The 13,807-nt window shown below is 33.0% G+C and overlaps 1 protein-coding gene across 5 annotated transcripts in view; it reads right to left on the reverse strand.

Annotated features, from left to right (window-relative positions):
- The window catches only part of PHIP (pleckstrin homology domain interacting protein), a 140,623-nt gene that overhangs the window by 17,875 nt on the left and 108,941 nt on the right, over positions 1–13,807 (reverse strand). For all 5 annotated transcript variants that reach the window (XM_047857914.1, XM_047857915.1, XM_047857913.1 and 2 more), the window contains 8 exons: positions 12,730–12,841; positions 12,500–12,561; positions 9,982–10,137; positions 8,673–8,793; positions 6,102–6,227; positions 3,229–3,298; positions 2,825–2,875; positions 2,362–2,511 (listed from right to left, as the gene is read on the reverse strand). In XM_047857914.1, coding sequence (XP_047713870.1) covers positions 2,362–2,511; positions 2,825–2,875; positions 3,229–3,298; positions 6,102–6,227; positions 8,673–8,793; positions 9,982–10,137; positions 12,500–12,561; positions 12,730–12,841 — 848 coding nt within the window. The remainder of the gene's footprint in view (positions 1–2,361; positions 2,512–2,824; positions 2,876–3,228; positions 3,299–6,101; positions 6,228–8,672; positions 8,794–9,981; positions 10,138–12,499; positions 12,562–12,729; positions 12,842–13,807) is intronic.

Below are 13,807 nucleotides of genomic sequence, written 5' to 3' on the forward strand. Positions count from 1 at the left end.
TCACTATTATTCCAGGTAAAGATTTTTTTTTTTTCATATCTATCCTGCTCAGGAGTCATGCTTTGTCAAATGTTTATGAAACCTAGAAAACCTTCAGCCATTAACTCCTCAAAGACTGCCCCTTTCCCATTCTGAAACTCCTGTAAGTTATGTTTTGAATTTTTTCATCCTATCTACTGTATCTCCTTTCTTTCAGAGAGTTTTAATTTCAATTATTTCACATTTCATTCTCAGAAATTCCATTTTGTTTACAATTTTTTAAAATTTATTTATTTTGAGGGAGAGAGAACATGCAAGTGGGGGAGGGGCAGAGAGAGAGAATCCCAAGCATGCTCCATGCTGTCAACGCAGAGCATAGCACAGGGCTTGAGTTCACAAACTGAAATAACCTGAGCTGAAATCAAGAGTCAGATGCTCAACCGCCTGCGCCGCCCAGGTCCCCTTATTTAGTTTAAATTTTTAAAAATATCTGCCTTTTCCCCCTCAAATAACGTCTTTTTTTCCTTATGCTTCTTATCCCTCCATTTATCTATTAAACCAAAATAACAACCAAGTTTCATTGGCAGCATTTTTTCCTTTCTTGGTGATGCATAAAATAAGTCATTGGTGTTTTATATCTGATGAAGTATAGTATTTCAGAAATAATCTATTATGTCAAGTTTTGGGGAAGAGGGTACTAATATTTCCACTTGTTGTTTCTGTAATATTTATGATGGATCACTCCCTCATATAGCTTGCGATTTCTTTTTATCATTAATTCACCTTTGTTTAGGGTTTGGTTTTTTTCTCCCTCTGATGAATTTCTACACACATGGATACTGTAAATTTAGGCTCTAAATCTATGCGTAGAGCCAGCTATGAGAGATTTCTCTCTTGACAACAGAACAACAGAGATATTTTTCCTTGTGGAGAGAATTATACTATTGTTTTCATCGAGGGTGAAGTCTTTCAACAGTCCTGGGAAGGGGGGGTCTCAGTTCTAATTTCCTTCCTCAGTGTGGATTGCATGGCTTTTTCTGTCTCTACATTAAAACATTAAAGCTTACATCTATCTCTTCTTTTCTGGGGAAAAGTCTAGAATACAAACACCTGCAAGCATTAGATAAACTATAATGTTTTCTAAAATACATAGCTGGGCTTGTAAGAAACAAAAGGAAATCCACAGGTTCCAAAAGCAAAGAGAATTGAAAACCAGAGTACTGTAACATTAGCTAACTTCTTCTATGACTTTTTTGGCATATAGGGTTCAAATCAGCCCAGTTTATTACATTGCTGGAATTAAAAGTTTATCTTGTACATTCAAGATTCCAAGTTTCTCGATCTTTAAATGACAAAAAAAAAGGCATTTTATGATATTTATCTACTGATGAAATTTCTCTATTTTCATTCATCATTTTGAATTAGAACACACACATAAAAAACAATTAATGAAGTCAGATGATATCACATTTGGGTCATGATCTCTTATAAAATATTTCATTTTTATTTTCATTTGAAACCATAAATGAATGCTACCTGAACTGTACAACCTTTAATAACTGAATAAAGGAATAAAAAAAAAATCACTTTAAACTATATTTAGATTGCTAAGAATGCATGCAAAAATAAATATTCGGATCAGTTTTACTCAACCTCCCTACCTTGAATTCCATAAATATAATTATGCCACCTTGCATTTGTATATAGTGCTACAAGTGAAAAATTATTTTAATGTGTTCTCATTTCATCCATAACCCTGTAGGGAAGGTTAGGTATTATTACTCTTGTTTCCTGTAACTGCCATAATAAATTCTTGGAATTAGTCTGAGAAAGAAAATAGTAAAAAATAATATTCAGATAAACAAACTAAATGACTTGCTCAAAGTTGCACAGCTGGTAAGTGGGAGTGCTGGGGCCATAATCTAATACTTCAGAGTCTTAATTTGGGGTTCTTTCTGTTTTATCTTTTTCTTTTCTTTTTTTTAATTTTTTTTTTTTTTCCAACGTTTATTTATTTTTGGGACAGAGAGAGACAGAGCATGAACGGGGGAGGGGCAGAGAGAGAGGGAGACACAGAATCGGAAACAGGCTCCAGGCTCTGAGCCATCAGCCCAGAGCCTGACGCGGGGCTCGAACTCACGGACTGCGAGATCGTGACCTGGCTGAAGTTAGACGCTCGACCGACTGCGCCACCCAGGCGCCCCTCTGTTTTAAATACCACACTACTCAACTTAGATGCTCCATTTAGCCAAACAGATGAGAACACGTATTTAATAATGAAGAAATAAACTATAACCATAAGAAATAGCTTAAATAGCGAATTGTCATGTGTGAGATATATGGCAAGCTGACAGGTAAGGTAATATTTTCAAAAATACTTACTGGATATTCAAGGAGATCTACTGGCTGGCGGAAAGGCTCAGAATCTTCACATTGAAATATGAGATTTAATAATTCTTGACATTGTTTCTTCCATGCTTGAATATCGTAAGATTGAGCTCTGTTACGTAATCTCCTTCTAGGCTGATGGTCCTGAAATGAAAATTTTCAATGTATTAATAAAATAAAACGTATAAAAGCTTCAAATATATTAAAATAAAAAATTAATAAAGTAACATTTATACAGTACAATTTGTATTTTTAATGCAATCTCAAATAATTAGGTCATATACAGTAACTCAAATAGAAAATATTATTCACCTAGTTCTGAAAACCATGTATTTTGTTATGGAAACTGATTTAGAAGAAATACTTAATCTGTCTTTAAAAATACTAAGAGTTAAAAAACTGCCTTTAATACATTTTAATTCATATAAAGTATTTCTGCTAAAACAAAAAATCTTACCTTTCTTTTTCGGGTAGAAGTTCCTGGCACATCAGCATCTTTCTCTTCTTCCTTTGAAACAAGAGTTTATCAGATTCACTAAACATTCTAGACTTCATTATATGTTTTAGAGTTTAGAGAATCTACCATAGTAATTTATATACCAATTATCACTTTTACACTTTGGAAAACCCATAATGTATATGCTGGAACATTTTATGGGCTCATTAGAGAGTCCCCCACAATATTTTTAATAACTACAGCAAAAAAATGCTGAACTACTTTTTGGAAACTACAGCATTAACCAAAAATAATTTTCATTACAGCATTTACCTGAAAACTACTATGTGTACATTTCTTTATGTGTGTGTGTGTATATATATATATAAAGACCAATATTAATATCATAATGAAATGTTAAATACCTCAGAATCGGACAAAACTTTCTTCTTCATTGAATTGTACAGTGGAATTAAGTTGTAACAAGTCTGATCCCTAAACAGCAAGGAAATGTTAGTACGTAAGATTAGAGTCCTGAGATTTTATTTTTTTTCCTTTAAATCTGTTAACAAAACCAGATTTTAAGATAAAGTTTGAAGCGGAAGGCTTTTTTCATTGGTTAACTCCAAAACCCTATACCCACACACCTGCCCATGCCCCTCCACCCTATGTGGAGCTTCCATTCTGGCCTATTTCAATACACCAAACCCAATTTTTACCTCCCAGTATTTGCTCAGGTTGCTGCTGTGTGTGGGATGCCCTCTTTCATTCCTCAATACACAAAGGAAAGCTAAGATACTTCCTGTCTTCTAATTCCTTCTTCCTTTCATTCTTAAATATTTATAGTCATTCCCTAAAATTTTGTCCTTTAGTCATCTTTTCTTGACACTACAGCTTTTGCCCTGATAACCTTACTTGTGTAAATGAATTCCAAATTCTATAATTTGGTCTGACTCTTCTCTTGAGATTCCTATCATCATCTAGAATTCCACACGTCTAAACCTAATTTTCACTCCCCACTCTTCCTCCTATTTTTAACAGCATTACCATTCTCACAGTAATGCAGATTTTTCACTATTCCTTCCCTTGCCTCCTTATAAACCCAATCATTGGCCAAGTTCTGTGACTCTACCTTCAAAATCTCTTGGTCTCTGCTTCTTTCTCATTTCTATAAATTAAACTCTCATCACCTCTTAGTTGGTCAGCTGTAGCAATCAATCTGCTATTTAGGCTTTCTGTCTCTTCCCTATCAATTAATATTAGAAATGCATTCAAGGCCCTACATGATCTGGCTCCAACTCATGCTTATAGCATTGTATCCTTATTACTTATGTTCGCGTACTCTCTAATTCACCTGGTATAAATTGCTTAATTCCGTTAATAACTCCTTACCCTTTCCTACCCCTTATGCCACACTCCTTGTCCCTAGAATGGCTTTCATCTAACTTTTGAATCTATCGATATCTACCTTGTCCGTAACATCCTAACCCATGTTTCCCGTACCTAAAACCCCACTTTCATAAGCTAGAAGTAATCCCCATATAAATTTTCATACAGATTTTGTTATTTTCCTTATAGTTACTTAAAATTTATCTACGAAATTGTATTAAGATGATAAATACACATTTTTATCTCATTTATCTCTTACATCAATTCATTATATATACCCTATTGCTTGAAATTTGGCCAATAACTCAAAGTTATGAGTTATCTCAAACTTTGAGAAATAACTCAAAGTGTAATAAAAATTTCAAGATATACCTAATATTTAAAAGTTACTGTTAGCTAAAAATGTATAAACAAATTATATACTTCTAAAAAAATGCAGGGGTTTATTTTTAGATACATAAAATATAGATGCTTTAAACATTAATCTATTCTTACAAGGCATTTCAAAGTAACAGTTTGAAAAATATTTTATAGACTATTCCAAATATAAAAATAATTGTTTCATGTAAATTATTTCACTAAAATGTAAATTCCTGTATCATACAATTCTATTGATTCCTCTTTGGAAAAGACAAATGTACATACACACACATATAGCAAAATTACAGACTATAAACTTCACTGGCAAAATATTATAAGCCCTTATAACTAAGTTATGTAAACAATCTTCCAGGGATAATTAATCCTTAATTAGTCTTAATTAGTTTCCCCATTAAAACTGGGGAAAAAAAAAAAAGGCATAGTAAAAATAGCCCCCAAACCATTTGAAAGGCAACAGATTTCTTTACAGAGTGAGGTAGAGAGTAGGGCATAACATTTATCTTACTAATTTTCTTTGGTGTTTTCTTATATTGAAATTACCTACATTCTTTACCAAAAAACTTCCAAAAAACAAAAAACAAAAAACAAAACCCTAACTAATACCACAAAAAGGGGCCCTATGATTATGCTAAGTAATGAGAATGAAATTGGAGATGTTTTTAAAAAAGCCTCAATAATATCTTCATGTAAAAATGAAAGCTGTCAGCAGCTGAGTATTTAAACTTAACTTATAAAATATATTTTTTTCTTAGCCAGAAAAAATTATCCAATTTAAATAACCTCAGTATGAACTCAAGAGTGGTATGTTAGACAAAACATACCACTGAGTCATTCCTCTGGCTTCAGTTTAGAAAGCTCAATTCATTCTGTGGCTATATAAAATTCATTAAGATAAAAAAATAAAAGAGCTACTCCCTTAAAGAGCTGCAGTTATCATTCTTGGTAGGAGATTAATGAATGAGGAAGTAAACCTGACTTTTAAGAAGAATCTTGAAAGCTAAATTTAGTTTCTTGCTGGACTACATAAATACTTATTTACAAACTTGTCAAGGGCAATATAATGTTAAGATGAAAAATTCTTAGATGGCAGACACTCCGTTCCTGTGCAAATTAAACATGTAAACCTCTACAACTGTTTTCTTAACTGTTAATTCCAGATAGTGATATCTGCCACCTGTATTATTATTATTTGGTTTAGAACTATTTTAGGTAAAACATTATTATGTTCTACAAGTGCTTAACCCCTTACTATTATTATCTAACAGCTAGATTTAGAGAAAGATTCATATTTTTTAATATTAACTATAGAATATAACTGTAACAGAATTATGATTTCATAATTAATATCAGCCAATGAACTAAGTGTTTAGACAGACATTGTATGCTTCCTATCTTGAGTGGAGCTAGTTTATAGCACAGCATGCAACATCATACATATAAAAAATAATTGCATTTTATATTTTGACATTTTTAAAGCTTAAAATATTGACATTAATTAATTATAATTAAGTGTGGAAAAACTACTCACTTTATAAAATGTAGAAGAAGATCAGTCACAAACTTAGCAGATTTCACAATAGGGCTTCCAGGCTCATTAAATGTTCGTGTATTATGCTCTATATATCGAACTTCCCACATTAGGGAAGAAACTCGCCTTAAACAAACAAAATACAGAAGTCTTAGCCTCATTTCATTTAGAAATATTTCCACACAATTTAAAACCAAGACATTCCAACTTTTCAACGGCAGTCTCAATTCAATTACAAAACTCACCACTTAAAAAATTATTCTGAAAAAATATATATCTCATTTGGGCAGGGGAAAAAAAGGAGTAGCAACAGTAACTGTGTATTTGCATAGAAAATGTCACCCTAGATTAGACACACTAGACTATTAATAGTGGTTTCTTTTCTTTCTGAGAGTAAAGAAAAATCCAAAAATGACATCTAGAGTATCATCCAATATGTGGTCCCACTTAAAATAGCAAAGAAGAAAATGCTCAGAAAATATTACTGATACTGATGTGTGAACAGAAACACAATTATATGTAATTTTACAAATATTATATACAATTGTGGGTACAGAAACATACAGAAAGCTGTGTGCTTTTCATACAGCATTGCAAGACTTATTCTAGTAACAGAATCACAGGCATCTTCAGGATACTCTATAGAAAACTGTGTAAAATAAGGTATTAGATTAATGCCCAGCAGGGCAAACTGACAGTAGTAGTTTAATGAGACTGAACCAGAGGTATCAGAGAGGAAAACCATAAACTGCAAGAAATCTGTAGCCAATGAGTAAAGGAAAAACAAAACTTGAAGCAGTGAAAACGCACATGAAGGCATCATTTTATTAAATAACATAACTCAGGTCTTTATTACCAGATTCAAAAACAGGCAGTTTGTTTCTAATTTATGTAAGGATTGTGTCCCAAGATTTTTTCTTAAAGTGACTACTAAGCTAAGCAATTGCCAATAAAGCCTATTTAAGCTATAATGTACCCTAAAAAACACTACACGTTAGCAATTACCATATTAAGTAGTATTTCTATGAGAAAGTACATTTACAACAATAGTGGGAGATGTCAGGAGCTTATCTTTTTAGCTGTAATCCAACAATTAGTGTATAGGAACAACTCTTTCTCCCATTTTCCTCCCCTATCTTGTTCCATCTCTGAAGCACTAAGTACAATTCTTAAGGCTTAGCAATTTTAGGGGTCTAGGGACAAGAAAGGATATAGTTAAAAATAACTACTCCCTTTTCTCTTAAACTTCTAACATGTGATGTTAAAAAAGATTTAAAGAAGTGTACTTTGAAGGTAAGATGGCTGGGAGGCGCACATCATTATGATTTCCTCCTCATCTCTATGCTTTTGACAAGTATCAATATACCAACAGCAGAAGCACCTAACAAGATCAGAAAAATCTTTAGAACCTGAAGTCTTAACATCTTAGTTGGCAATGTTTAAAGGCATTTTTCCTTTTTACAACTAGGGGTTACTATTAGCAGCCACAGGGTAAAGGTATGGACAGCCCCTCACAATAAAAAATTTTCAAGCTCCCAAATGTCAATAATGCTTTTGTTGAAAAAACCTTGCTTAGTAAGTTAAGGAATAATAAATGGTGTTTTCAGTGCAGGCACAGAAAGTACCAAATCAGAATTATAATTTAAGGAATAAAAAGAACCGAAGGCACATTTTATATCAAAATATATGAAATATGAATAAAAATTCCCCTAAGTTAAAATGAATAGTAATGTAAAGAACTGCAGTAAAATGAAAGTGCTCACAAACTTTTTTTTTTTTTTTAAGCAGGCTTCACTCCTAGAGCAGAGCCTAATGTGGGAACTTTTGCTAAGATCAAAAGTCAGATGCTTAACCACCTGAGCCAGCCAGGGACCCTCCCAAAGAAATTTTTTAATGCACTGATTTAAATTAAAATGTTGTCTTTTAAGCAAAAGTCATGAAAACTGGAAATATGATTTCATTATGTGAAAACTATAGACTTAAATTCACTTTTCTAAAAACGTATTCTAGGCAATAAGCCTACGATGCATGTCTCAGATTAGAACTCAATGTTTACTCAAACCGCTAACTAGAAGATGCAAATTAATTTAAATTAGACGTCTTTTTTTTAAACTCTGTATTTCAAGCTAAAGTACAGCTATGAAAAATACCCTAATTTTCCTAACTTTGTTGTTCTTAAGTATTTATAAGCAAAATAAGAAAAAAAAAAACTCACAACTTTTTAATATTGTTCTATGAAAAAATCCATGAACAAATATTTCAATGTGATGTCTGTGGGAAATGAAATACTCTGGCTTGAATTGTAAAATACAGTATGAAGACAGTGAGGTCCCACTCATTAGCAACTAGAAAAAACCGTATCTATGAACCATATTCCAAGTCTATAGATCAGGAGCATCAGCATCCCAGGGAACTTAGAAATGCAGAACCTCACATCCTACTAAAACTACTGAACCAGACTCTGCATTTTAACAAAATCCCTAGGTGATATGTATGGACATTAAAGTTTGAGAAACACCCAAGGATCATTTAGTATTCTTTTGGTAGTAGCTACAGCAAATGGGTTCTAACCTGTAAAACCTGTTTTCCAGTCTTTGTTTAATTGTACTTAAATCCGTTGGATACGCCACTACAGTGCAATACATGGGATAGGCTTGCAGATCTACAGGGGCCACAAACGCTGAAGCAATATCTAGAATAAAAAAATTAGTTTGTATGTTTAATTTTCATGGTTTAACAAGACTTCACAATTCTGCTTGAGTTAAGACAAGTTCTGATTCATATAACCCTTAGACTGCCACTGTCTTTTCATAGAAAATACATACAGTTTAGCTAGCATAGTAGAGTCTCACTTCTTATTACATCTATATTTATACTGCAAAATTCTAGGGATATTTGTTATTCAGATTTCTTAGAAGAAAAGCCATGACAGATAATATATAAATCTGACCTATTAAGTATACATATATTTCTATACTTAAAACCTGGCCAGTCCTGAATCTGTAGGTTTTTCACAATCATTCAGTAACACTATAATAACACATTCCATTCAAATGTAACCCTTCTCAAAAACTTACCTTATTTTAACAACATAATTCTGTGAAATATCAGGCAAGTACAGAGGAAGAACAGATCCAGAAGTCTCTGACTCAACGTCACTGACCAAATGGCACACAGTAAACTGGTAAAATCTAAAACCTGATAAAGATCACTCTCCATTTTTTGCTTATCCACATTTAGTGTAAGACAACTTCTTATGCTAAACTACTACTAAAATTATTTAGGATTATATTTATAGACTCTTTAAATGAAGTGTTGCCATATTTAAAAAGACTTCAAATGAAAATATCATCCAATATGTGTCTCCAGAGTATTTTCCTCTTCTTATTCATCATTTTTCCCTCTTTTAAGCTTGATTCCCTATCGACAGAAGGGGTTGCTACCAACCACCACACCAGTTAGAGTTGTTTTGGAAGCCCTTAATTCAGATAACCAAACATTTTGTGGCCATTGTTTTTCTTTTTTTCATGAGACAAAGCATTTCATTCTCTCCTATTACCTTGCAAGTATTCCCTTGTGTATATATTCATAAAGTTAAGGGGAAAACTGGTACAGCTATTCATATAATTATAATTCAGCATTCAGCCCCACTCTCCCAATTCACATCATGTCAGCTTAAATATGTTGAGGGATTTCAAGTTGGGTTCTGGAGGATCCAGATTTTTCAGAGGTATCCCTGGCATTTCTGGGGGCCCTCACTCTATTTGAAAACCACTGACATGACACTGTGAAAAAAAATTTTATTCAAATACTAACAGTTTTCCTCTCCTTTGCTTTTTGCCAGCTTGTCCTGCATTGCTGTGTTACTATTATTATTTACCTAGTGTCATCAACTGGTTTATTCCTGCAACAATTCTTTCACATTCTTCATCCCTGGGATTGGAACCCCATTCTCCATCAAGAGGTTTATAGATCAATGATCTGCATTCAACATCAGTTAAAGGAACACTGGTACCTAGTTCTTCAGGAAATACAGCTGAAATACACAGAAAGAAAAGCAGATTTAGTTAAAATATGTCTTTCTTGCTAATATTTAGGTTATTTGTTAATATTTAGGTTATCTTTACAAAGAGTTGATATTGTCAAAAAAACCTAAAGTATAATCTTGTAAAGATCTGGTAAGCATATTCCTTTTTTTCATTAAAGAGAAATATGTTTCAAGGGTCAATAACATTAATTTTTAAAACATTAATTTTATAAATAATTCTCTAGATGGGTATATAATTACTTTTCCAAAATTATACCAGACAACTTGCTCTACTATCAGTTTCAGATAAAGGACAAATATTTCTGTAAAATGATAGAAATTAAAGATTTTCTGAATTTTATAATATAATCTTCATGTTTATTTTGATAAAACATACACAAGGTGAAACTGAACTAAAGTGGTGTTTTTCATGAATACTGTAATCGAAGTCTCAACTTTTTAAAATGTGGAAACAGAGAATTATTAATACTAACAGATGATTCTTATGCTTCTTGCTTTTAAATGATGAAGGCATGCCTTCTGCATACCTGACTCTTTAACAGTATCATTAGGAGGTGATGATGACATAAAATTTACAAATCTGCCAAGTACCTTTTCCTTTGAGCTAGACTTCATCAGAGAACACTGGAAAATATGCTACTATTTGTATACAAAATTCTTCCTCTACAAAATGTAATTAAACTCCATAGGTGCATGTGTGTATATATATCAGGACAGAACAAAACCAACAAAAATCACCCCCTTCACCCACAGCTAAATTTAGGTAGGAAATACCGTATTAATTAATGCCACTAATTCATTTCAAGAAATACCCCAAGCATTACAACACTAACTAGCATCACTTCTCTCATATATAGTCCAATGTGACTTCAAACTCAAGCTTACAAGATAAATAAAATCAGAAGATAAGCCATGTAACAATGTTACAAGTTGTATAAGATATTTTATAGTTTCAAACAGCTCTAATTTAGTAGTGAGATAAAAAAATATGTTACTGGTATTAATTTTCAAAGCGATAATTTTGAGAAAGAACTAGTTTTAGATAATGTATGAGCATGATTTTCTCATCTCTAAGGTTTACCAGCTGGGTTAAATTTCCAAGTTATCTTTTCTCTGACTTTTGAGAATACAATAACTAGTGAACAACTGCATTATAAATGATTATTTCTATTATGTCACAAGAGCTCCTCCCTTTTGTTTTTTAAAGTCTTTATTCTTACCTGAAAAGTGACACATTGGGAAAAATCCCCAACCTTTATAAATAATCATTCTTAATATTCTGGAATATACAGCTTTTTAAGTCCTTTTATACATATACACTTATGTGTGCGATATCTTTTTAAAAATAGAAACAAAAATGGGCACTGAGGTAGAAGGAAAATGCAATCTACAGGCTTCACCCACACCGGCTTTTTTTCAGTTCCAGGAAGAGATCTGCTTACTGCCCAAATCTGACTCCCTAATCCTAAGGCAATATATATCAGGCCATATGCAAGAAGATAGTTGTTATTAGTAGCAAACTACCTACTCTTGGAGGCCCTTACATGTGTCAGGCTCTATATTAAGCTCTTTATGCACATGATGGCATTTAATTCTCACAACAGCCCTGTATTGTATTAGTTTACCTACTTTCAAAGGACGAAGTCCTAAAAATCTGAAGTTTTAAGTCTTTTAAAGAGCTTGCCAAGGGGTGCCTGGGTGGTTCAGTCACAGTTGAGTGTCTGACTTCCGCTCAGGTCATGATCTCACGGTCCATGGGTTCGAGCCGTGTCAGGCTCTGGGCTGACAGTGCAGAGCCTGGAGCCTGCTTCAGATTCTGTGTCTCCCTCTCTTTCTGCCCGTCCCCTGCTCACGCTCTCTCTCTCAAAAATAAATAAATATTAAAAAAAAAAAAAAAAAAAAAAAGGAACTTGCCAAGATGACACCAGATAGAAGATGGCAGAGACAGGGTATGAGTATTTGTCTCACTCAAAAGGCTGAATCTTAATATTATGTTATAGTCTTAAGTGTTCCGCTGGAGTTACAAAAAAAAATCTTTGCTCCCAAATGGTCACCTTCTAGGAGGGAACAATAATTAGCAAAACATTTTCATATTTTGCTATAATTAACTAATTTCAATCTTCACTGTAAGATTATAAATTCCAAGTGGACAAAGATTATGTCTATCATGTTCAATGCTATGCCATCTCTTCCTTCAATCCAAGGTCACAGCAGGTGTGAAATAAATAACTGCGGAATATTTTGTTTGCTCTTCATAACAACCCTACGCAATAGCAAGTCAGCAAATCAGATTCCTTATTTAAGAAACTAATTTTGTAACACAGACACAAAAAGCCTAACATACACTTACCATTATTAGGAATAAGCTCCATATCCCAAGGACTCATCTTTTCTGTATCTCCATTGTCCCAGCTTAAAGGAAGGAAAATCCTTACATTAAAAAATCTAAATATTGTGTTGTAAGTTTTACAAAATCACATTAAGTGTTTAAAAGAAGTGTCTTTGTCACTTTATTAACAGATGGGGGAAAATATTAAAAGTAACTCAAGCTGAACTAAAATACAACAAACACTCCCTTACCAAACGTTATAGCACTGAAACAAACTATCAGGGTACTCAGGCTGAAGAGGTTCCTGGCTTTCAATTGTTCCAAACCACCAGGCATCATCTATGACTGATCTGAAACGGTCACCTGGATAAGAATAAAAGCCATCTCATTACTCTGAAATGTACTGATGCTGTACTTACTCCCTTTTACCCAATCTAAACTGCCTGTATAATTTCAGAAAACATATAAAAAGTGACCTACACATTCCAAAATAAACAATAAATAAAATTAGTAATATTGAAGAAAAAACTTATTTAATAAACACATCAATATGACTTACCAGTTTCCAGTACCATTTCTTATATTTATTAGGGCCAGGAGAAATTCACTCTTAAGCATTTTTACCATTCTAGAATTTTAAGCTCATCATTAGGACTATGCCCAAACTTTTCATTCAAATAAAAGCAGTTTAGATAATTTCTACCCAACAAGTATTTAGAGTCTATCTTTATTTTCTTGTTTCCTATAGGCAAGTTCCTCCAATAATCAAGACTCCAGCCTAGAAACAAAAATAAAACATCCAATCTGTTTGGTCCCTTTCATGTCAATCACCCTGAAGCTGTAACACTCCCATATATACTCACTTTCCCTTTCCTATAAAAACAAGAAACAAAAAGAAAAACAACTAATCTTTGTAAACTAGACATCATTCCTTTTGTCTCTTTCCTTACCCAACTGTACTCAGCTACTGTCATGTTACTAAAACTACTTTCCCAATAGACCCAATAAGCTATCTTCTCAACTTCCTTCTGTGTCATATGAAAACTGTAAATCAAGTCTTCCTTTCTGCCCCTCTTTCCTCTTCCTTGGCTTTCACAGTACAGAGTGGTTTTCTCCTGGTGAGCATAGGTTAGGGTCTGAAGCACTTGAGTTCAAATAACTTATCTGTGTGACTTTGAACAAATTAGGTATTTTAGAACTCATCTGAGTAAGTTTCATTCTCAAACCCAAAAGAGCAAGCATTTGTTTATATTCTCATTTTTTACAAAAAAAAGATTTAGAAGTTTAGAGAGACATATAGCATAAAATGAACTAAAAACTAAAAAAAAA

This window comes from Prionailurus viverrinus, chromosome B2 (assembly GCF_022837055.1).
Source record: "Prionailurus viverrinus isolate Anna chromosome B2, UM_Priviv_1.0, whole genome shotgun sequence".
NCBI classification, from domain to species: Eukaryota; Metazoa; Chordata; class Mammalia; order Carnivora; family Felidae; genus Prionailurus; species Prionailurus viverrinus.